This window comes from Oryx dammah, unplaced genomic scaffold (genome assembly GCF_014754425.2).
Source record: "Oryx dammah isolate SB20612 unplaced genomic scaffold, SCBI_Odam_1.1 HiC_scaffold_2, whole genome shotgun sequence".
NCBI classification, from domain to species: domain Eukaryota; kingdom Metazoa; phylum Chordata; class Mammalia; order Artiodactyla; family Bovidae; genus Oryx; species Oryx dammah.
The window spans coordinates 4,133,518-4,155,295 of NW_024070186.1; the positions used below are offsets into that span (position 1 = coordinate 4,133,518).

The window sequence follows — 21,778 nt, forward strand, 5'->3', positions numbered from 1 at the left end:
GACGGATACATACATAGAGGTGTAGACGGGTGGATGGAAGGACAGACAGATGCATACATAGAGGTGTAGACAGGTGGATGGACAGACAGATACATACATAGAGGTGTAGACAGGTGGATGGATGGATGGATGGATGCCCATAAGAACAGAAAGACTGAAGAAGAGAAAGGGGAAGCTGTGTGATGTCAGCAGATTTCTGAAAGGTGGCAGGCGCATGGAGGAAAGCGGATTGCTTTAGCACAGTGGTGGAAGCTGCACCTGGAAGAGGAAGGGACTGTGAGGAAAGCGCTGCCCTTGGAAGCCTGAGCCCCTGCAGGGTGGTGGGCTGAGCTGCAGAGCTGGAGGAAGGCGTCGGGGTGAAGTCCACACACAGTGTGCTGAGATCCCTGGCTCCCACCTGTGCCTCAAGTGGCCCAGTGACTGTAGACACCATCCATGGGAGTCAGACAAAGGGCATTTTTAAGAAGGCAAAATGAAAAAGAAAGTCAAGTCGCTCGGTCGTGTCTGACTCTTTGTGACCCCATGGACTGCAGCCCACCAGGCTCCTCCATCCATGGAATTACCCAGGCCAGAATACTGGAGTGGGTTGCCATTTCCTTCTCCAGGGGATCTTCCCGACCCAGGGATTGAACCCAGGTCTCCTGAATTGCAGGCAGATTCTTTACCATCTGAGCCACCAGGGACGAGAATAAGAAAACAACAGGTGGGGAAGGTCATAAAATTAAAACATCAGTTCTACGTTTTGACTAACAGGAAGTCCGAAAAGAAAAAAGACAGAAATGGAGGAGAGCAAAATTTTCAAAGAAAACAAAAAAGAATACTTTTCAGAGCTGAAGGACAGGGATTCTTTGAGAGCAAAGCTGTTGAGTGTACACCCTTTGAGTAAAAAAGAAAAACAAAACAGCCACATGAAGGCTATAGTGTGACTTCCGGAACTTCATGGGGAAAACATCCTAAAATGTTCCAACACAGCACAGCAGGCTACACTCAGAGCTTGAGTAATCACACAGGTGTCACAATAGCAGTGCTGACAGAGAGAAGCTAGTGGAGGGAAGCTTGGAAAGTATTGATGGAAAAAGCGATCACAGTCTAGACTTCTGTACCCAGACGGTTAGTTAAAGGTGAAGAGAGACACTTGTAGGAATGCAGGGATGCAAGTAACTTCCAGGTCACTGTTTCCTAGGGAGCCACCAGAGGGTGCGCTCCAGCAAAATGAGGGGGAAACCCAGAAGGAGCAGACATCCTCCCTAGACAGCGTGGAGGGAGAACCCAGGCCAGAGAAGCAGCCACGCCAGTTGGAGCAAGGGCACAGAACAGTCTGGAAATGAGGCCTCCAAATGGGGAAGAAATAGAACTGATAGCTTATGGTGAACGATGTCGGATTCGTGGTCTCCGAAGAAGATTTACCTTTGGGGCCAGGAACCAGGCGTGATCACTCAAGAGCTTTTGTGTAGCAGTCTTATTATAAAAGTAAGAAAAGGGACAGAAGGAAGCTTCTAACATAAACATCAGAAGGGGGACAGAGAGTGCTCCCCTCGCTAGTGTTGGCAAGGGAGCTATATACATTTTTAGTTAGTTACTACAGTGAATCGAGAGAATGTCTCAAGGTTGTGAAAATTTTACCACACCCACTCCCACAATTTACATTTTAGGAGAACAGGATTAGAACTTAACAATAGAAAGATCTTACCAGACCCACCTCTTTCAGAATCTTCCCGTTTATGGTGATCCACACAGTAAAAGGCTTTGGCATAGTCAATAAAGCAGAAATAGATGTTTTTCTGGAACTCTCTTGCTTTTTCCATGATCCAGTGAATGTTGGCAATTTGACCTCTGGCTCCTCTGCCTTTTCTAAAACCAGCTTGAACTTCTGGAAGTTCACAGTTCATGCATTGCTGAAGCCTGGCTTGGAGAATTTTGAGGATTACTTTACTAGCGTGTGAGATGAGTGCAATTGTGCGGTAGTTTGAGCATTCTTTGGCATTGCCTTTCTTTGGGATTGGAATGAAAACTGACCTTTTCCAGTCCTGTGGAAAATTCTGAAAGAGATGGGAATACCAGACCACCTGACCTGCCTCTTGAGAAACCTATATGCAGCTCAGGAAGCAACAGTTAGAACTGGACATGGAACAACAGACTGGTTCCAAATAGGAAAAGGAGTACATCAAGGCTGTATATTGTCACCCTGCTTATTTAACTCATATGCAGAGTACATCATGAGAAATGCTGGGCCGGAAGAAGCACAAGCTGGAATCAAGATTGCTGGGAGAAATATCAATAACCTCAGATATGCAGATGACACCACCCTTATGGCAGAAAGTGAAGAGGAACTTAAAAGCCTCTTGATGAGAGTGAAAAAGTTGGCCTAAAGCTCAACATTCAGAAAACGAAGATCATGGCATCTGGTCCCATCACTTCATGGCAAATAGATGGGGAAACAGTGGAAACAGTGTCAGACTTTACTTTTTTGGGCTCCAAAATCACTGCAGATGGTAATTGCAGCCATGAAATTAAAAGACACTTACTCCTTGGAAGAAAAGTTATGACCAACCTAGATAGCATATTGAAAAGCAGAGACATTACTTTGCCAACAAAGGTCCATCTAGTCAAGGCTATGGTTTTTCCAGTAGTCATGTACAGATGTGAGAGTTGGACTGTGAAGAAGGCTGAGCGCTGAAGAATTGATGCTTTTGAGCTATGGTGTTGGAGAAGACTCTTGAGAGTCCCTTGGAGTGCAAGGGGATCCAACCAGTCCATCCTAAAGATCAGCCCTGGGTGTTCATTGGAAGGACTGACGCTGAAGCTGAAACTCCAATACTTTGGCCACCTCATGTGAAGAGTTGACTCATTGGAAAAGACCCTGATGCTGGGAGGGATTGGGGGCAGGAGGAGAAGGGGACGACAGAGGATGAGATGGCTGGATGGCATCACTGACTCAATGGACATGAGTTTGAGTGAACTCCAGGAGTTGGTGATGGACAGGGAGGCCTGGCGTGCTGCTGAGTGACTGAACTGAGTGACTGGCTGACCGAACCCATTCTCATAATATACATTCTAAGATATCAGGATTAGTCAGAAGGTTTTCAGGAAGGAGAAACTGCCCTCAAGCACAATACATTGTTGTTATATAATCCTTGGTACAGAGTTTAAACTGAGTTGTTTGTGTAATCATGAGTTCCAGACTTAAAGAAAAAACGTTTTATGTGACTAAGGAATGTAGAGGAAAAAAAAAGATGTTTGTCCTTTCCTCCTCCTTGAGAATTTTAGACCCCTTTCTCCTCCTCAGAAACCCCAGACCCCTCTCTCCTTCTTGGGGACCCCGGACTTTATCAACCTGCCTAGGAATTGATTCTCTCAGTTCAGTTCAGTTCAGTCGCTCAGTCGTGTCCAGCTCTTTGCAACCCCATGGACTGCAGCATGTCAGGCCTCCCTGAACTAACATATTAATACTTAGGCACATGGGATATTTACTGATGGGTAGGAGGAAGAGCGGAGAAGGCAATGGCACCCCACTCCAGTCCTCTTGCCTGGAAAATCCCATGGATGGAGGAGCCTGGTGGGCTGCCGTCCATGGGGTCACCAAGAGTCGGACACGACTGAGCGACTTCACTTTCACTTTTCACTTCCATGCATTGGAGACGGAAATGGCAACCCACTCCAGTGTTCTTGCCTGGAGAATCCCAGGGACGGGGGAGCCTGATGGGCTGCTGTCTGTGGGGTCACACAGAGTCGGACATGACTGAAGCGACTTCACAGCAGCAGTGACATAGACTTGATTTAATTACATGATCTCCATTGGGGGCACCAGGAAAGAGAAAGTAAGACACGTGAACGGGAACGCTACGCCTCCATGTCGCATGGTAGGAAATCAAAAGATGCCTGAAGTTGATACGTAAGGAAATCGTATATAAACATGCCTTGCCAATTAGCGTTGGGCGTTAGTGCTTTGGCAGCAGTTTACAAAAGCCTCTCGAGCGCTGTTGCTTCGCGTGTCCTCTCTGGGAATGGAGGGAAAGGACCCCCCACCCCAAGGCTGCCAGGAGACCAGCCCAGAGGTCCTTTCAGACATGGAAACTGAATTCCCTTCTTCATCTCCAGTCACGAGTCAGGAACTAAGTGTCGTCTTTTAAGCTGCTTTTGTCCCAGATCCTTCTAGAACGGAAACAAGGAGAAAAAGAGAGGTGAGCCATGATACCAGCAAAGAAAATCACTGGACCAGGGCGTTACCTCCTAATATTCCCTGCTGCAGGGGCTTTTGGAAAGGATCAAAAGACACAAGTGTTTGTTAGTAAACACGACGTCGTGTTGTCCTGGTTTTGGAGGGTGGGGGAAGGTTGTGTTGGATGTCTGTTTCTTTAGTGGATTCGCGGCCCCCGGAGGCATCCTCGGGAGCAAAGGAAAAAGAGCCGTAAATAAAAATGGATCCCTTTTGTACGAAGAACCACAGGAGGTGCGCCATTTTTTTTTAACACTCCAGGTGTGATCGGAGATGCCGCATCCACACAGGAGAGCGGAGAGTTAATTAAAATTGTTGCTCCTGTTCCCAGAAATGTCTTTCCGTTTGATCAGCGGGCTGGCTTTGGAGTGCTGCGTGAGCGGCCCTCCTCACTGGAGTGTCATGGAAAAGCAGATCAGAGAGCGCCTTCCATCCGACGCCCGCCCGACCCCCTTTCCGAGTGAACGGACTTGAAAGCCGCTTCCCCCGACTGCATGGGGCTCCTGTCGTTTTTAGAAATGTCATCTTCTGACTATTGATAATATGCACACCGGCTTTGGTACAGGTGCCTGTGGAAAACCGCCTGAACCGTTAATTACATCAAGGCCGCCCAGAGGGTTGGGCGTGGCAGGGTCTGGCAGGGTGAGCCCCCTCCCCTCCCCACCCCCACCCCCTTCCCACCCCCAGCCCGTCTGTACTTTCCTTTTCCACCTGAGCCGTGACAGCTGGCTGGCAGCACCTAGGACTGAAGCCTGGGCTGTCTCAGGCAGGCCATGTTCCGCTGTGTTTTCTGTTTGTTTTCCTTTTGGTCTTTATGGTTCTGGACCCTCTGGCTGGCATCCCCCACCTTGAGGGGGAAGGCTGCTGGGTAGGAATCCTGCTGTCTTCCTCTTGAAGATGGTGGAGGAGGAGAAGAGCACAGAGCTAAGCCCGGCTCGGGAGCCCGGTCTGGGCAGGCGGGCCAGGCTGCCCCCCGGGGTGCCCATTGTCCCGCGCGCTGGGCACGGAGGAGAGAACCCGGCCGGCCCGGATGCCGATGAAAGGGCTCCATCCTGCCGCTCGGCTTTGTGAGCACCGCTGGTCCTGGTTGCCATGGCGACTGTCTGATTGTGGCGGGCCTGTCATGGCGCTTGATAAAGTGGGAAGGCTATTCTTGATAGACCCGAGTTATCACAACCTCGCAAAGCCCGAGTGTGGATTTAACATTGTCTCCCTTCTCCTTAAATCCAGAATGCACGGATGGGGGCCCAGGTTCTCAGGGTAAAGCGGCCACAGCAGGCGGGGAGGGCCCTGCCCAGAGCCCGGGATGTACTGGCCAGGCGGGCCTGCCAGGGAGGGCTCCATGTGCCAGGAGTGGAGCAGAAACAGGGTGGGGCCTGCGTGAGGGCTCCAGGGTCCCGGCCAGAATGGGCCCCTCCCGTCCCCCTCCGCGCTTGGTTTTTGCACCTGCCTCCCTCCCTTCCGCCCAGTCCAGCTGCCCCCCCACCATGTCAGTGCAGGGCTGAGCCTTTCAGAGCCCCCTGACCTCTCCGCCCCTCGTGGAGAATGAGGGGAGGGCTCAGCTTCGAGCTAACAGCAGATAGATGCTGGTCACAAAACTGCAGACTCTTTTCTGTCATCAGAAGAAACCTAATCGATTCTCTAGGCAGTCTTTTTCAGACTAAGTTGCATCTCAACTATTAGAAGTGTTCTTTAAAAAACCTCCTGGGTGTGTTTCCCAAGGATATGAAAATGCTAATTAGAAAAGATAGGTGTATCTCAGTGTCCATAGAAGCATGAGTCACAATTGCTAAAGTACAGAAGAAACCCAAGTCAGTAGACATGTGGATTAGAAAGCGTGGTGTATTTGTGTGTGTACACACACACACAGGGCACACTGTGTATATATACACACACAGTGGAATATTACTCAGCCATAGAAAAGGATGAAATGATGCCATTTGCAGCAACACAGATCCTAGGAGGTATTATGCTGATCAGTGAAATAAGTCCGAGGAAGAGAGATACTTTAGGTTTCCATTTATATGTGAAGTGAAAAAAAATAAAATGAATGAACATAGCAAAACAGAAACAGCCTCACAGACGGAGAGGACAAACGAGTGCTTACCAGTGGAGAGAATGAAGGGGATTCAGAGGCACAGCCTATCATGTCTAGAAAAAGACACAGAAATGCAGTGCGCAGCACAGCGGGGAGTGTGTGGTTTATGAGCACTTTATATGGAGTTTCCCTGGTGACTCAGCGGTAAGGAATCTGCCTGCCAATGCAAGAGACAGGTTTGATCCCTGGGTTGGGAAGCTCCCCTGGAGAAGGAAATGGCACCCCAGTCCAGTATTCTTGCTGGGAAATCCCTTGGACAGAGGAGCCTGGCAGGCTGCAGTCAGCGGGTGGCAGAGAGTCAGACACGACTGTGCACCCGTGGCTTATGTGGAGTATAATCTATCAAGCTACTGGATTGCTACGGTGTGCACCTGAGAACAATGGAATATTGCAAGTCGACAGCACTTCAGTGGCTCTCTTCGGCCACACCAGCATGCGGCATCTGAGGTTTCAGCTCCCTGACCAGGGATAGGTGCAGGCTCTGAACCAATAGACTGCCAGGCATGTCCTGGTCCCGTGCAGCATTTCAATTAAGAAAAGAAGAAAAAAAACAGCCCCCTGGGCCCCACCATTTCTAAAAGGAGTTTCTGATTGTGCAGGTCTAGGTGGGTCCCGAGACTCTGTTTGCAACAAGTTCCAGGGTGAGGCTGCTCACGGGCCCGCACGTGGAGAGCCGCTGCCACAGGCCACGACTTCCTGTGTGCAGTGGAGGCTCCCAGGGGACGTGGCTGTGCAGTGGCCACGTCGGGACAGGTGCCCGCGATGGGAGCTCTGGGAGACCCGGGGAAGCAGGCCGGCCTGCCCCTCTTCTGTCTTCCGCCCCCGGTTCTATCCTCAGAAACCCCCTAGCCACGAGCCAGCCCTCTGCCCGGCGCCCGCCCGCTCGCTGTGCGGCTCGTGCTAGGGTCCCCCCGGGAAGGTCCTCCCCTCTCCACCTACCACGGCCCCCAGCCCCTGAGCCCCCAGAAGCCCGCCCTCACCCCGATGGCCCCGGCCCCTTTGTGCTGACCAGCCCTTTGTCCTGGCCCTCCAGGGCCGTCTTGTGTTTGGGGTGCGCACATGTGTGTGTGTGTCTGCATACTCGTGCACCCTGGTGTCTGCGGGACGGGAACCCAGCGGCAGGGCTGAGCCGTCCCTCCCGTCTGCCCCTCCGCGGGCCTGCGGTTGTCCCGGCCACAAGGACTCTGGATGCCTGTCAGGGGGTGCAGGGCCCGGTGGGGTTGCCGTCGGAAGTCACCTGCCTCTCGAGAAAGCAGGGTACGGGCCGGGGGTGGGGGGCCCAGGCAGGGGCCTCACGGTGGGTCCTCTCCCTGTCCATCCACTCCGCGCGTGTGTGCGTGTGTGTGTGTGTGCGTGTGTGTGTCTAGTGTGTTTTCTGTGTGTGTGTGTGGTGTGTTTGTGTGTGTGTGTGTGCGCATGGCTGCTCTGGTTGGATGCAGTGACTTGATTTTTGCTCAGATGTAGTTTAACTCCCACAAGACGCTCTGAAACCCCCTGAGCAGCCATGGTCACAGGCCCTGGGTCTGTCCTGGAGGCAAAGTGACTGTGCTTCTTCTTGAGTGACGCTCACGGAGGCGATTTGTCCAGAAAAGAGTGAAACAAAACAAACACTCAAACCCCTTGCCAATGGCACAGACCCGGGTTGGCGGGGAGACCCCACGATGGCACAGACCTGAATGGGGGAGACCCCACGACGGCACAGACCTGGGCAGGGGTTGGGGAGTTGGGCCCCAGGCTCTTGCAGCATCTTCGGAGCCGGAGTGTGGCCCCCTTCTGCTTTGTTGGGTTGGTGACCTGGTGCTCCCTCCTGGTCCCTGAGACGAGGCGGCCCCAGCCCTGACGACCTTTCTCCCCAGGGTGTGGAGGTGCAGACGGACTACGTGCCCCTGCTGAACTCGCTGGCCGCCTATGGCTGGCAGCTCACCTGTGTGCTGCCGACTCCCGTCGTCAGGACAACCAGGTACCAATAACCAGCTTACCTTACCGAAGCTTGCACTGTCCCGACCAGCTCTTCGTGTGCGTGACTTGTGGAATCCTGTTGGCATCAGCTCTCCACCCGAGGAACAGCAGGCCCAGGATCTCAGAATCTTGACCACCTCTTCCCCAAGCACCCCCTCCCCACATGGGCAGCTCAGCCAGTGACTTGCCGCCCAGCCTGTCACCGGGGCGGAGGGGGCCCAGGTCTCTCATTTGCAAAAGAAACTCAGCATCTAGTGTGTGCCCCAGGCCAGGCAGCCACGTTGTGTACAGTCTCATCTAGTCCTCAGAGCATTCCGCGGGAGGCGGGATTTTTTGTTGTTTGGGGCATTTATTCCAGTCTTACCAACCCTGAAAGGCCTTCTGTCTGTTTTCTGGGCTTGCTGTCAAACTAGTCCTCCTAATTACCTGAGAGGTGGTAAGCATAAATATCATGCTCATTTTATAGATGAAACTGAAGCTCAGGGAGGCTCCGTCACAAACCCGAGGACACACAGCCAGCTGGAGCCTCAGCCTGGGCCCAGGTCCTCACTGGCCACCCATCCCAGGCCAACCAGCACCGCCCCCCCAGCCTCATCCCCAAGACATACTTGGAAGAGCCCCCCACCCCTGGTCCGGTGTTCACCGAGGCCACTTTGTCGTCATTTGGCCAAGATGCCAGCTGTCATTTCACACCACGGGAAGGGGGGTTTTCAGACACGAAGCTGCCTTTCAGGGGTGCCCGCTTCTGTTGGGCCTGTGAGACAGCCCCCCAGAAGCAAAGGTGCGTGCTGTGGGGGGCTTTGTGACCTCTGACCTCTCCATCTTGGGCAGCCCCCTTCCTTCCCTGGGCAGCTGGCCTGGATGCAGTTGGAGGTGGCGGCCTCTGTGGGAGGTCTGACCACCTCCCGCCCGTGTAAGAGGACTCACCCCCACCCCCGCGTGTGTTGCAGGGAGGGGACCGTGTCCACCAAGCAGGTCGTTTTTCTCCAGAGGCCGTGTCTACCTCAGAAGGTCAAGAAGAAGGAATCGAAGGTGAGCAACCTTGCCGCCCTCCTGGGCCTAGCTCCACGGAGCCCAGGGGACCCCTGAGCCCCCCTCGGCAAAATCAGCCACGTCACCTGCAGGTGGGGGCGCTGGGGGCCGTGTGGCCGGCCGCCTCCTGCGAGGATGCTTGGGCGGGCAGGGTTCGCGTTCCCAAGGCTGAAGTGGGGGGCGCGGGGAGGTGGCTGCAGCCGGGGCGGGCGGGGTCGGGGGGTGGTGCCCCCACCCCGCTCCTCTGCGTCTTCATCTCCGTGCGAGCTGGCCGGAGCCCCATCCCTGGAGCCGTAGGAGGTTTGGAGATCCTGGCAGAGAGAACCTGCCAGAACGCCTTCCCCGAAGGGCCCGCCCCTCACGGCTGAGTGGCCGCTGCTGGTGTGGACGCAGGGCAGCGCCCCTGCGGAGCGAGTCCGCAGGCCAGGCCGTGTCCCACCCTCCTGGGATGTCACCCGAACCCTCCTGGAAGCAGTGTACCCCGTGTTTCCCTGAGGCGGAGCCCAGGCCCTCCTCAGTGGCCGCACACCCCCAGGCTTTGCCCAAGAGGGTGCTCCTCCCAGGGGACCCGCAGGGCCAGGTGGCCGTGCCCTGAGGCCAGCTCGCTGTCCCTGTGACGGGCACGGCCAGGCCGTGGGGCAGAGCCCGCTGGACGCGCCCACCCTTCCCCTGGCACCGCCCCCCGGGGCTCCTCGCGTGCTGGGGATGGGGGCAGTGAACAGGTTGGGGCCGCCCCTCCGCAGCCAGCACGGCGGGGGGCGGTGCGCGCTGGTAGGAGGGACCCGAGGGGCCGCCGGGGTTCTGGGGCGCGCTGTGCCGTCACCGAGGGAAGCGCCGGTGGAAACCTGGGCGACGGGGTTCAGCATGGGGCGCAGGGCCGCTGTACGAAGGTCCAGCAGGGAGGGTCCGGAGGGCGGCGGCCGGCTCTGCCCGGTGCCCGGCCGGGAGGACCGCCCGACGCGGCCGGCTGCGCGCCCTCAGGCAGCCCGCGCCCTCCCGGTGGCTCGCTCAGCCCTGCGCCTCGCGGGCTCGGCTGGCAGTGGGCGCTGCCCTCGCTGTGACTTGGGGCGGCCCCCGGAGGGCGGCCTGTACCGGCGCCGGCCCCCGGCCCCGCTCCGAAGCCTGCGGTTCGCCGTCCGGCTCCCGGGAGACCCCGGGCGTCCTCAGCTCGCGGCCCGCTGACACCGGCCGCACCCTCCAGCCCGGGAAGCGCCCTGTTCTCTCTCTGCCCCACCGCGCCCGCCTGGTTTCCCACCCGCTGCCACATTTGGAGCCCTGTGTCTCCCCACTTCCTCTTGCGTAGAGAATCTCCTGCTCCCCGAGACCTAGACGGCCCCCTCCCTACCCCTGAGTCATCTCCGCGCCCTGTGGCTGCTGGTGACCCCGCACCCTTCCGCACCGGGAGGGCCGGCCCTTCCGCCGCCCAGGCTCCCTCCCGCTGGAGCTCACCTGGGGCCTCCATCTCCTCCCCCCACCGCCAGTCTGTCCTGAAGGCATGGCTAGCTTTAGGTCTTGACCCTCTGGAACCCCCTCGCCCATAGTCACCTGCCTGGACTACCCTCATCTACCGATGACAGGCCTCCCTTTCAAGTGTGTTCTCCACTCGGAACCAAAGTGATCGTCTACAAAGAGCTAATGGAGTCGTGCCACCCAGCTGCTTATGCTTCTAAAGCTTTGTGTTTTTCAAGATAAAGGTGGGAGCCTTTCCTGGGGTCCACATGGCTCTGTGGGGTCTTCCCCCTAACCCCCCCCACCCCCGCCCATCTGATGCATCCCAGCCACCCTGGCCTGCACGCTCCCTTGGGTTCCTCGCTGCCACAGGGCCTTTGCTTGGGCTCTTCCTGCACCTGGGATGCTTTCTTCCTTTGTATTTTCTCAGGACAGTGTTCTCTCCCATCAGACCAAGTCAGGCTCTTCTGTGATTCACCAGGAAGAACCACGTTCCTTTCCTCTCTAATAATTTGTGATCAGTAGCTTATCCTCCAGACAAGGCGGTGGCACCCCACTCCAGTACTCTTGCCTGGAAAATCCCATGGACGGAGGAGCCTGCTAGGCTGCAGTCCATGGGGTCGCTAAGGGTCGGACACGACTGAGCGACTTCACTTTCTCTTTTCACCTTCATGCATTGGAGAAGGAAATGGCAACCCACTCCAGTATTCTTGCCTGGGGAATCCCAGGGATGGGGGAGCCTGGTGGGCTGCTGTCTATGGGGTTGCACAGAGTTGGACACGACTGAACTGACTTAGCAGCAGCAGCAGCTTATCCTCCCCAGTAGAATCAAACAGGAACTCTCTGAGATCACACCCTTTCTGTCCGCGCTGCTGTATGCCCAGACCCTGGCTTTCAGTTCAGTTCAGTCGCTCAGTTGTGTCCGGCTCTTTGCGACCCCATGAATCACAGCACTCCAGGCCTCCCTGTCCATCACCAGCTCCCAGAGTTCACTCAAAGTCATGTCCATCAAGTCAGTGATGTCATCCAGCCATCTCATCCTCTGTCGTCCTCTTCTCCTCCTGCCCCCAACCCCTCCCAGCATCAGGGTCTTTTCCAATGAGTCAACTCTTCACATGAGGTGGCCAAAGTACTGGAGTTTCAGCTTTAGCATCATTCCTTCCAGAGAACACTCAGGACTAATCTTTAGAATGGACTGGTTGGATCTCCTTGCAGTCCAAGGGACTCTCAAGAGTCTTCTCCAACACCACAGTTCAAAACCATCAATTCTTCGGTGCTCAGCCTTCTTCACAGTGCAACTCTGACGTCCACACATGACCACTGGAAAAACCATAGCCTGACTAGGTGGACCTTTGTTGGCAGAGTAACACCTCTACTTTTCAATATGCTGTCTAGGTTGGTCATAACTTTCCTTCCAAGGAGTAAGCGTCTTTTAATTTCATGGCTGCAATCACCATCTGCAATGATTTTGGAGCCCCAAAAAATAAAGTCTGACACTGTTTCCACAGTTTCCCCATCTGTTTCCCATTAAGTGATGGGACCGGATGCCATGATCTTAGTTTTCTGAATGTTGAGCTTTAAGCCAACTTTTTCACTCTTCTCTTTCACTTTCATCAAGAGGCTTTTAGTTATTCCTCACTTTCTGCCATAAGGGTAGTGTCATCTGCATATCTGAGTGAGTGAGTGAAGTTGCTCAGTCGTGTCCGACTCTTTGCGACCCCATGAACTGTAGCCTATCAGGCTCCTCCGTCCATGGGATTTTCCAGGCAAGAGTGCTGGAGTAGATTGCCATATCCTTCTCCAGGGGATCTTCCCGACACAGGAATCGAACCTGGGTCTCCTGCATTGCAGGCAGACACTTTACTGTATTGATATTTCTCCCAGCAATCTTGATTCCAGCTTGTGCTTCTTCCAGCCCAGTGTTTCTCCTGATGTACTCTGCATATAAGTTAAATAAGCAGGCTTTTAGTTAGTACTCAGCAAACAGTTGTTGAACCAGCGAATGAACAATCAAACTGCCCGGCCCAGGACATGCGTGGTGTGTCTCACACTGACGTTCAAGGAAAGAGTGCAGAATTCAGATGTCAGGGATGCAGCGTATTTAGTCCTCGTTTAATCAGTCAAGGGGACAAAATTCTCCAAACAGGACTTTCAGCATTTGAAAAAAACCTCTTTGTTCATCTGTGAGTGTGGCTTTCAGAGCAAATATTAACTTCCTTTGAAGGTAAGAGGTGCTTTCTGCGACCCAGGAGACATCTGTCTTCAGCTAAGCTGCCGAAGTGGAGGCAGATACAGACGGGTTTTAAAATGTGTGAATTCAATCCACGAGCCCCGCGGATGTGGAACTCTGGACATGCACGCACTGCTGTAAAGAGGACTCTCCCTTCTCTGCACTTTTTTCTGGCACGGACGGCTAGTCGGGGTTTTCTCGGTTTCCGCGCTGGCTGCACACCCTCACCTCATTCGTGCTCTGGCCTGGGAAGGCCCGTCCGCCCCGCTGCACCTGCAGCGGCTGCTCTCTCATGTTGAGAGACTCGCCTTGGAACCACTCAGGACGTGCCGCGTCCTCCAGCCTGGCGGCCTGCCTCTGGGTATGGATGCCACCGACCTCTGTTCAGAGCCACCCCGCCACAAGCTCTCCCGTCTCGGGGTCGGAAATACACACCACCCACCCTTGGACAGCGCGGGGGTTAATCCGAGTGTAATTCAGAGTGAGCCTCCCGTATCCGAGGTTCCCTGAACCCAAGGGTGGAAGCAACCACTGACCTCGCAGCGCTGTAGTTCTTACTGCTGCGAGCCACCTGCGTTTAAGGGGACCCACGTGGTCCAGGGGCCAATCATCCTTTTGTTGTTCCTTCAAGACTGTGACTGTCCCGAGCACAGCAGTAAGGGGACCTGCGGGTGAGGCTGGTGGTAGAGAAGGCCCTCCCACGGATGCCGGGCTGGGGTTGATGGGGGGCGTGGAGGGTTTGGGGGGAGGCTGTTTCCCGCAGTGAACTGGTGGTGGTCTCAGCTGTGCGTTCTCACACTGTAGCCCGTGAACCTGCAGAATTGGCGTCACCAGGGAGCTTGTGTGAAGTGCCAGCCTCTGTCCCCTCCCCAAGCCCCCTGATCAGAAACCCCGGGATAGGGTGGGGGCCCTGTGTCTGAAGTCGTCCCCCAAGTGATCCTGAACGCCCGCCAAGTCTGAGAGCCAGTGTCTCAGCTGAATAGTTTAGGGCCCCTTTCCAGGCTCACCATGTGGATCTCCATTCAAATTTTATCATTATTGATTTTTTAAAAATAGGCCTGTCAGGGTATGTTCAATATAGATTTTCTTTTTTTTAATCAGACACACCAAATCATCTTTCACGGCAGTTAAATCTGTACTTCCATTAGCTGACCACTTGGTTTCATGCATCAAGCCTTGATCTAGCAGATTCTGTCCTGAGGTCATGAAGTCTGAAAGCTGAGGCACACACAAGCGGGCCAAGCTATTCCAAAGACGCATGGCGTCTCCCCTGGCTTCCAGGATTCCCTTTCTTCCAGAATGTGAGTCTGAAACCTTTTACCCACCAAGAAGGTGCAGACAGAAGATTAGTGTAGAGTCAGAGAAACCTGTGTTTGAACTTCAGCTCTGCTGTTTTCTAGCTGTGTGACCTTGGGAGAGTTACTTCACATCTCTGAACCAGTACATGCTCATCATAAAATGGTGCCAACAGTTCCTAGTGAGAGCGCTGCTTTGGGGATTCAGGGGAAGGGAAACCTTGTCACAGTGTGGGACACTCAGAACATTTAGCTTTTAGATTCTAGAGACCCTGAGTTTCAGCCACAGCTACTTCCCTGCTTCCTGAGAGTGCTCCCTGCAAAGGAGCAGGGGGAAGGGGAAGATTCCAGGCACAGCCTCCAGGTGACCCGGCTGCGGCCCCCAGCTGTGGTGGGCTGGGGACCCCCAGGAGCTTGGGGAGTCGGTGACATTACCATCCTCCATCTAAGGACAGAGAGAATGGTGCCGTCCTCGAAGGCGTTTGGCTTGGCAGAGTTTTCCAAAGGACAGAAAAACGGGTTGGAGTCATTCCCATCCAGCTTGCCGTGGACAGTCCCAAATCCCCCTCTGCCCAGCAGCCTAGGTGGGGCCTGGAGAGAGGGGAGCGGAGCGCCCCCCCACAGGCCTGGCCCGGCTGTGTCCTCAGTTGTGTTGTATCAGGAGGGTGGTGCAGCGTGATCCTCTGCAGGAATCCAGACCCGGCCAGGTGTACAGGGAACCACACGTCTGCTGTTCATTTAGCAAGAGCAGCCTCTGCAAGGACATGGGGTTCACATTAGAGACTCGCCAGGGTCTGCCGCAGCTAAGAGATCCTGCGTGCCGCGGCAGAGACCCGGCACAGCCAGATAAATGCATGAATAATTTAAGACAAAAAGAAAAGAGCCAGGGTCTGGGGTGGACTCTGGCCCAGGGGGACGGGCACGGTCAGGTGCACCAGCCACCTGTGGGGGACACTGGGAGTGGGCCAGCGGGCCCCCCGCAGCCCACTGCAGGTGAGTGGGTCCCCAGCTCACCACTGCAGGGTGAGTGGGTCCCCAACCCACCACCCACTGGGGGCTGAGTGGGTCCCCGGGGGTGACTCACCCCTCTGCGGGGTCGCCAGGGCTGTGCACCCAGCCCCAGGGCGAGGGCAGCTCTTCTGGAGATTACTCCCTTGCCTAAGGACAGACAGCTACCAAATGCCAGAACCGGGGTCTGAACCAGGGTCTTAGCCAGCACGCTACCTGTGGGGCTGTGTTGTCTTATTTGGGGCCTTTCAGCCTAAGCAGTCTCACCAGTTTTGTTTTGACAAAAGCACAACTTCCTCCAACATCTCTTGGAGCTGACTGGCTCTCAGCTTGCTGTATAGGCCAGCTTAACTGGCCTTTTTGGAAAACCACGCAGAATGAGGAGAGTCTTATTTGGAGACACCCATTAAAAAAAAAACTCTTCCGTGTGGGCTGGAAGTAAAACGCAGCCGCACTCGAGGCAGCTGTGGTGAACGAGGACCGCCTGGTACCCAGGAGCCGTGCAGGGTCAGTCCGTGCTGAGGTCAGAGGTCCTGGTCCCGCATGGTGGTCCTGGGGCCCCAAGATGCCTGCTGCAGTCTCAGCTGAAGTGGGCACCTTCAGGGTGGGATCTGGGGGACCACTCCAGCTGCAGAGGGGGTCCATTGTTGAAAGCTCGTGGCTTGGGTGGGAGGAACTCAAAACTACCCCCCAACCTGAGGCCAGTCTGTCAGTCACTGTACGAGAGAAACCCCCAAAAGGAGTGTCTGGGGGAACCCCAGCCAATATTGTCAGTGAACTCGGTTGGGATTTGCAGGGCTGGCAGGTGGGGAGGACCAGATAAATGTTAAATCCTAACCTCAGATCTTGGTGGCTCAGATGGTAAAGAATTTGCCTGCAATGCAGGAGACCCAGGTTCGATCCCTGGGTTGAGAAGATCCCCTGGCAAAGCGAATGGCAACCTGCTCCAGTCTTCTTGCCTGGAGAATCCCATGGACCAAGGAGCCTGGCGGGCTACAGTCCGTGGAGTTGCAGAGTTGGACACGACTGAGCGCCTAACACACACAACCTCAGCATACACACTTCACTGCTTTTCCTCTCCGTTGATGGAATATCCAGATTTGCTGGTCTTGTTCAAAAGGGGGTCAGCGCACTCACCCCAGGATGTGTTCCGTCTCAGAGCCCTGAGTGCCTCCAGGCAGATGTCTTATTTGGGTAGGAAGACCTCTCCTGCTGAGAACGCCACAGAGGTGTTATACGCAGCACATTTTTGCTTCTTTCTGGCAAAGCACCCAGATATATCTGCAACGTGGTAGAGCCTTAGGAAATGGTTTTCCCTGGATGGTACAGCTGCCGGCGTGTTGCCTCACCAGAAGTCACTCAGACGGAAGGCTGCCTTCTCTTTCAGTCGCAGAAGGGCTTAGCTCCAAGTCCATATTTGGTGACACCAGTGTCTGCGCCCCCTGGTTCCCTTCCACGGAAAACCCGGGTCTCCAGCGGGGCCTCCGGGGCTGGCCCGTCCCCAGGACCCTGTGGCTGCGGCGCCCGCGGGCAGAGCCTGCGGAGAGGACACTGCCCCCACACCCTGCTGGCGGAGCTCTGGGGCGCGGGGAAGGCCGCAGTCCCTGCTAAGCCGTTTGCAGAGCGCGTGCCTCTCTTATGAACACAGGGACCCACGTCTCCGCCTTCTTTTTTTCGCTGCCTCTCACGCCTCTGTGTCTGCCCCAGCGCCTGCGCCCGGATGTATCCCGAGTGCACAGGTTCCCAAACCACCTCCTTCCATAGCGGCTCCTGTTGTCAGCAGCTCAGCAGGACTTGGACGTTTTCCTCCTCTTTTCTCCCCAGATTAATCTCTTTCTGGAGCTTGGCCAGACCTGATGTGGGGATGCGCCCGCGCCTCCTCGCTAAGCCCAGGGTGTTTTGACTCTTAAAATTAGAGGACCGGCTTCCCCCGACCCGCAGGGCAGCCAGCTTGGCCGGCGCTGCGTCCTCCCATTCAGCCGTCTCCCAAAAGGGCGCTGAGCATCCTCTCTGCGCCAGGCTCCCTGCTGTATCCCGGGGATGCCGGAGCCAAGGACCGGTGGCGGCCCTGACGCTCTGAACGGACATCCAGCGTCAGTCGCGGTGAGCACACTGGTACATCACGTGCTGGACGCAGCGCTAAGCCTGTCACGTGGATTATCGCACCATCGAATGGGCGTGCACACCTTCTATGGCAGCGCTTGGCTCACTGCGGCTCGGGCCAAAAGGGGCCGGCACACTGCCTGACTTTGCAGATAAAGTTTTATTGGAACACGGTGACGCCCGTTTATATATTATTACCTGGACTGCTTTTGCGCTACAATAGCAGAGTCAAGCGGAGAAGGCAATGGCACCCCACTCCAGTACTCTTGCCTGGAGAACCGATGGACGGAGGAGCCTGGTGGGCTGCAGTCCATGGGGTCGGGAAGAGTCGGACACGGCTGAGCGACTTCACTTTCGCTTTTCGCTTTCATGCATTGGAGAAGGAAATGGCAACCCACTCCAGTGTTCTTGCCTGGAGAATCCCAGGGACAGGGGAGCCTGGGGGGCTGCCGTCTATGGGGTCGCACAGAGTCGGACACGACTGAAGTGACTTAGCAGCAGCAGTGTCGAGAGGCCGCAACAGAGAGCACGTGGCCAGAAGAACCTAAAGTCGTTCTCTGACGCTGCACAGATAGAGTTGCCACCCCGATTTAAGTTAGAGAAGCTCCTCCCATTGCAGAGATCAGAACGCTGGCCGAGCTGGGTGGACTCTGCATGGGGCGGCGCCCCTCCGCGGCGTCCCTGTGAGCCCGTCCTTGTCCCGCTCTGACACTGACTGTGCCCTTGGTCCTGTCCGCTCCGTGGACTCCCTTGCCCACAGGGGAGCGCAGCCTGGGGCTCCCTGGGAAGCGGCAGCTGGGATGGGTTTGGATGAGGTTTCAGGGAGAGTGCCATGGGAACGCCGGTGAGGGAGGGGGCATGGATGAGGGACGTGCTGGGCTCCGACTCGGCGACAGCAGTGGCCTCACCAGTGCTGGGGGGACCAGGAGAATGGGCTGTTGTCCCCACAAGGCCTGGCCAGTCCCAGAAGGGAGTGAAGGCTTTGGGGGGGCTCTCTAGCAGAGCGGGGCATGGCTGGCGGGGCCTGCCAGTCCTGCAGTGGGACCTGAGTGCCCGGGTTCTGACCCGGGTGATACCCTCAGGAAGAGCAGGCCCGTATGCGCTCACCCCTCGTGGTTCTCCAGATGACAGGATTTCAGCACCTCCCCTCCCAGGCCTTTGGTGTGGGGCCCTCTACCCAGAAATTCACCCCAGAGTGCACGCTGTGGCAGGAACTGCAGGCCCCAGGGGGCGCGAGGTTTGGGCTGTGGTTGTGAACGCAGAGCACGTGTCCAGGGACGCTCCAGGTCACGGAAGCTGCGTGTATTTATCTCCCGTCTCCCCCGATCTCCAGTTTCAGTGGCGACTCTCCCGAGACGAGATGCGTAACAGGGCGACGAGGAAATCCAGAGGGAAACTCCGTGCCAGGAGCAAGCGGCAAGCCGAAGAAAGCGAGAAGAACCCAGAAGACCAGCTTCCCAGAGCGGGAGACGCAGAGGGCCGTGTGCCCGGGCAGGAGGACTGGGCCTCCGCCGAGGGCGCGGTCCCCAGCCAGGGGGAGGGCCCTGCAGAGAAGCCGCTTCCGGACGGCCGGCCGTGTGTGGAGGGCGAGGCTGTGCAGAATGGCCCCTCGGGCCCCAGCCCGGCCCCGGCGGGGGGCAGCGCGGGGCTCCCCGACCCCGAGCCTGGAGAGGATGTGGGTGCAGGGGCTTCCGCCGGGGTGGCTCCGGGGCCCGCGGCAGCTGAGCGCCCTTGAGCCTCACTGCGCGGGCGGGCTGGGGGCTTGTGCGCCCTGGCGTGGCGCGTTGCCTTTGGCTTGGCTTGACCCCTCCTGGTGAGCTTAATGAGTCCTCCAAGGAGGGCCAGTCCCCGGCAGTGTTGGTTTCTGCACACCTTTTTGAATTGTGTTCTGGGCCCCAGTGCTAAAACCCACGAGGGCGGGTCGCTCCTAGACCTCGGGGCTGGGAGTCCAGCACCGACCCTACCGCTCCTGGGAGGGGCTGAGCCACCCAGGGCCTGTGCCCACCCAGGGCCTCCAGGGGGCCCTCAGGCTAAACCCCAGGGCAAGCCTGGCTGCCAGTCAAGGCGGACGTGGTCGTCGCCCCCACCCCCGCCCCAGACGCGGAGGCCTAGCCCCTGCTGTCGCTGCAGCTGCTGGGTGTGTGTAACATGCCCTCGAGCCCGCCCCCTGCTTTTCTCTAGCCCCTGGACCCTGCTGCTGTGGCGAAAAACACATCGGGAGGGGAGGTGCCCCACCTCCTGGCTTTTCTCCAAGTGTTCCCATAGATACTGGGGACCTGGAAACGCAGAGGGAATTCTGTGCGTGCACCCACTTCCGCAGAATGTCCGAGAAAGTAGTCTGTGTCAGTATTACTGCCAAAAAAAAAAACCATTTAAGGTTTTGTATTCAGCACATCCTAGGAACACCTTCTTTCTGTTATTTCAGGGCCAACTGACTGGTGGGGAGCCTCTGTTGTGTGTTACTTTAATCAGTGTGTCCTTGGCCAAGTCGCTTCCCACGTGTGTTATGACGTGTTTATGTCGTCCAGAAAATACTGTGGAGGCTTTAAGTAGATGCAGCTGCAAAGCCTGGAGAGAGTGCCGGCCGCCGTGACCAGCAGCCTGTCTCTCCTCTTTCTTGTTTAGTTACTTAAAGCAATAAATCGCTTACGAGTTCAGTGTATCGCGAGCAGGAGTCTTTCTTCACGTCACACTGAAGAGTCACCGCCTGGGGTCTGGGCACCCCGACCCTGGTCCCGTTCCTGTTTCTTGAGTCCCTTTAACACCTGGCACCAGCAGGAGGAGCCAGCTGAGCTCGCTCTGCTTTCCTGTCATTTGTACAAAGAAGATGAAAGCGGAATTCAGGTGCCACCAGGTAGGTCGGGCCACTCCCATCGCCCCAGGGTGGGGGAGACAGTACCTTTTTAAAACGAAAAGCCCCGCCCACATCGATTACTAAGCATGCCTCCAGTCTTTTTAAGTAAAGTATTCAGTGTGCAAATAATTTATCTGTGTGCAGATAAATTTTTGTTTTTATGTATCTTTTCATCTGTGTGCAAATTTACTAAAAACACATTTTAAACATATTTTAATAGGACAGAATTAAAAACCCTAACACAGTCACATGGCAAATTTTCCTTTTATGAGCAAACTTCCCAGCCTAAGCCCCAGAGCTCATGAGAAGGGATGAAGACTGTTCAAAGAGAAGATAGTCTTTTTTGCAGTTATACACACACACACACACACACACACACACACACACGCGCGCGCACATAATCAGATTCTTTTCTTTTATAGGTTATTACAAAGTACTGAGGAGAGCTCCCTGTGCTATACAGCAGATCCTTGTTGGTTATCTGTTTTGTATATAGTGGAGTGTATACGTTAATCCCAAACTCCTAATTTATACTGTTTCATAGGAAAGTTCATTTGTATCATTTTTTTAAGATTCCACATATAAGCGGTATCATATGATACTTGTTTTCCTCTGACTTACTTAACTTACTATGCCAGTCTCTAGGTCCCATCCATGTTGCTGTGAATGGCATTATTTCATTCTTTTTTATGGCTGAGTAATATTCCATTGTATATATGTACCACATCTTCTTTATCCATTTATCTGTCAGTGGACATTTAGGTTGCTTCCATCTTGGCTATTATAAATAGTGCTGGAGTGAACACTTGGGTGAGTGAGTGAGTGAAGTTGCTCAGGCGTGTCCGACTCTTTGCGACCCCGTGGACTGTAGCCCACCAGGCTCCTCCCTCCATGGGATTCTCCAGGCAAGAGTACTGGAGTGGGGTGCCATTTCCTTCTCCAGGGGTTCTTCCCGACCCAGGGATCGAACCCAGGTCTCCCGCATTGCAGGCAGACGCTTTAATCTCTGAGCCCACCGGGGCACGTATCATTCTGAATTTGGCTTTCTCTGGATATGTGCCCAGGAGTGGAACTGCAGGATTGTACGGTAGCTCTGTTTTTAGCTTTTTAAGGGACCGCCATACTGTTCTCTACTGCGGTTACACCAGTTTACATTCCCACCAACGGTGTAGACTGGTTCTGTTTTCTCCACACCATTTCTGGCATTTATTATTTGTATACTTTTCATGATGGCCACTCTGACAAGTTGAGGTGATACCTCATTGTAGTTTTGATTTGCATTTCTCTAATAATCAGCAATGTTGAGCATTTTTTCATGTGCCTCTTGACCATCTTTATGTCTTTTTTGGAGAATTATCTATTTAGGGCTTCAAGCTTTTTTTTTTTTTTAAACTGGACTGTTTGGGTTTTTTTTTTTTTTTTTTTAATTTAGCTGTGTGTATATTTGGAAATCAACCTCTTATTGGTAGCATCATTTGCAAGTATCTTCTCCCATTCTGGAGGTTTTCTTTTTGTTTTACTTATAGTTTCCTTT

The 21,778-nt window shown here is 55.0% G+C and overlaps 1 protein-coding gene across 1 annotated transcript in view; it reads left to right on the top strand.

Annotated features, from left to right (window-relative positions):
- The window catches only part of RFTN1 (raftlin, lipid raft linker 1), a 227,996-nt gene extending 207,944 nt beyond the window's left edge, over positions 1-20,052 (top strand). The window contains exons 8-10 of the mRNA XM_040263565.1: positions 8,171-8,274; positions 9,224-9,305; positions 18,724-20,052. Coding sequence (XP_040119499.1) covers positions 8,171-8,274; positions 9,224-9,305; positions 18,724-19,125 — 588 coding nt within the window. The 3' untranslated portion in view covers positions 19,126-20,052. The remainder of the gene's footprint in view (positions 1-8,170; positions 8,275-9,223; positions 9,306-18,723) is intronic.
- Positions 20,053-21,778: the final 1,726 nt, after the last annotated feature.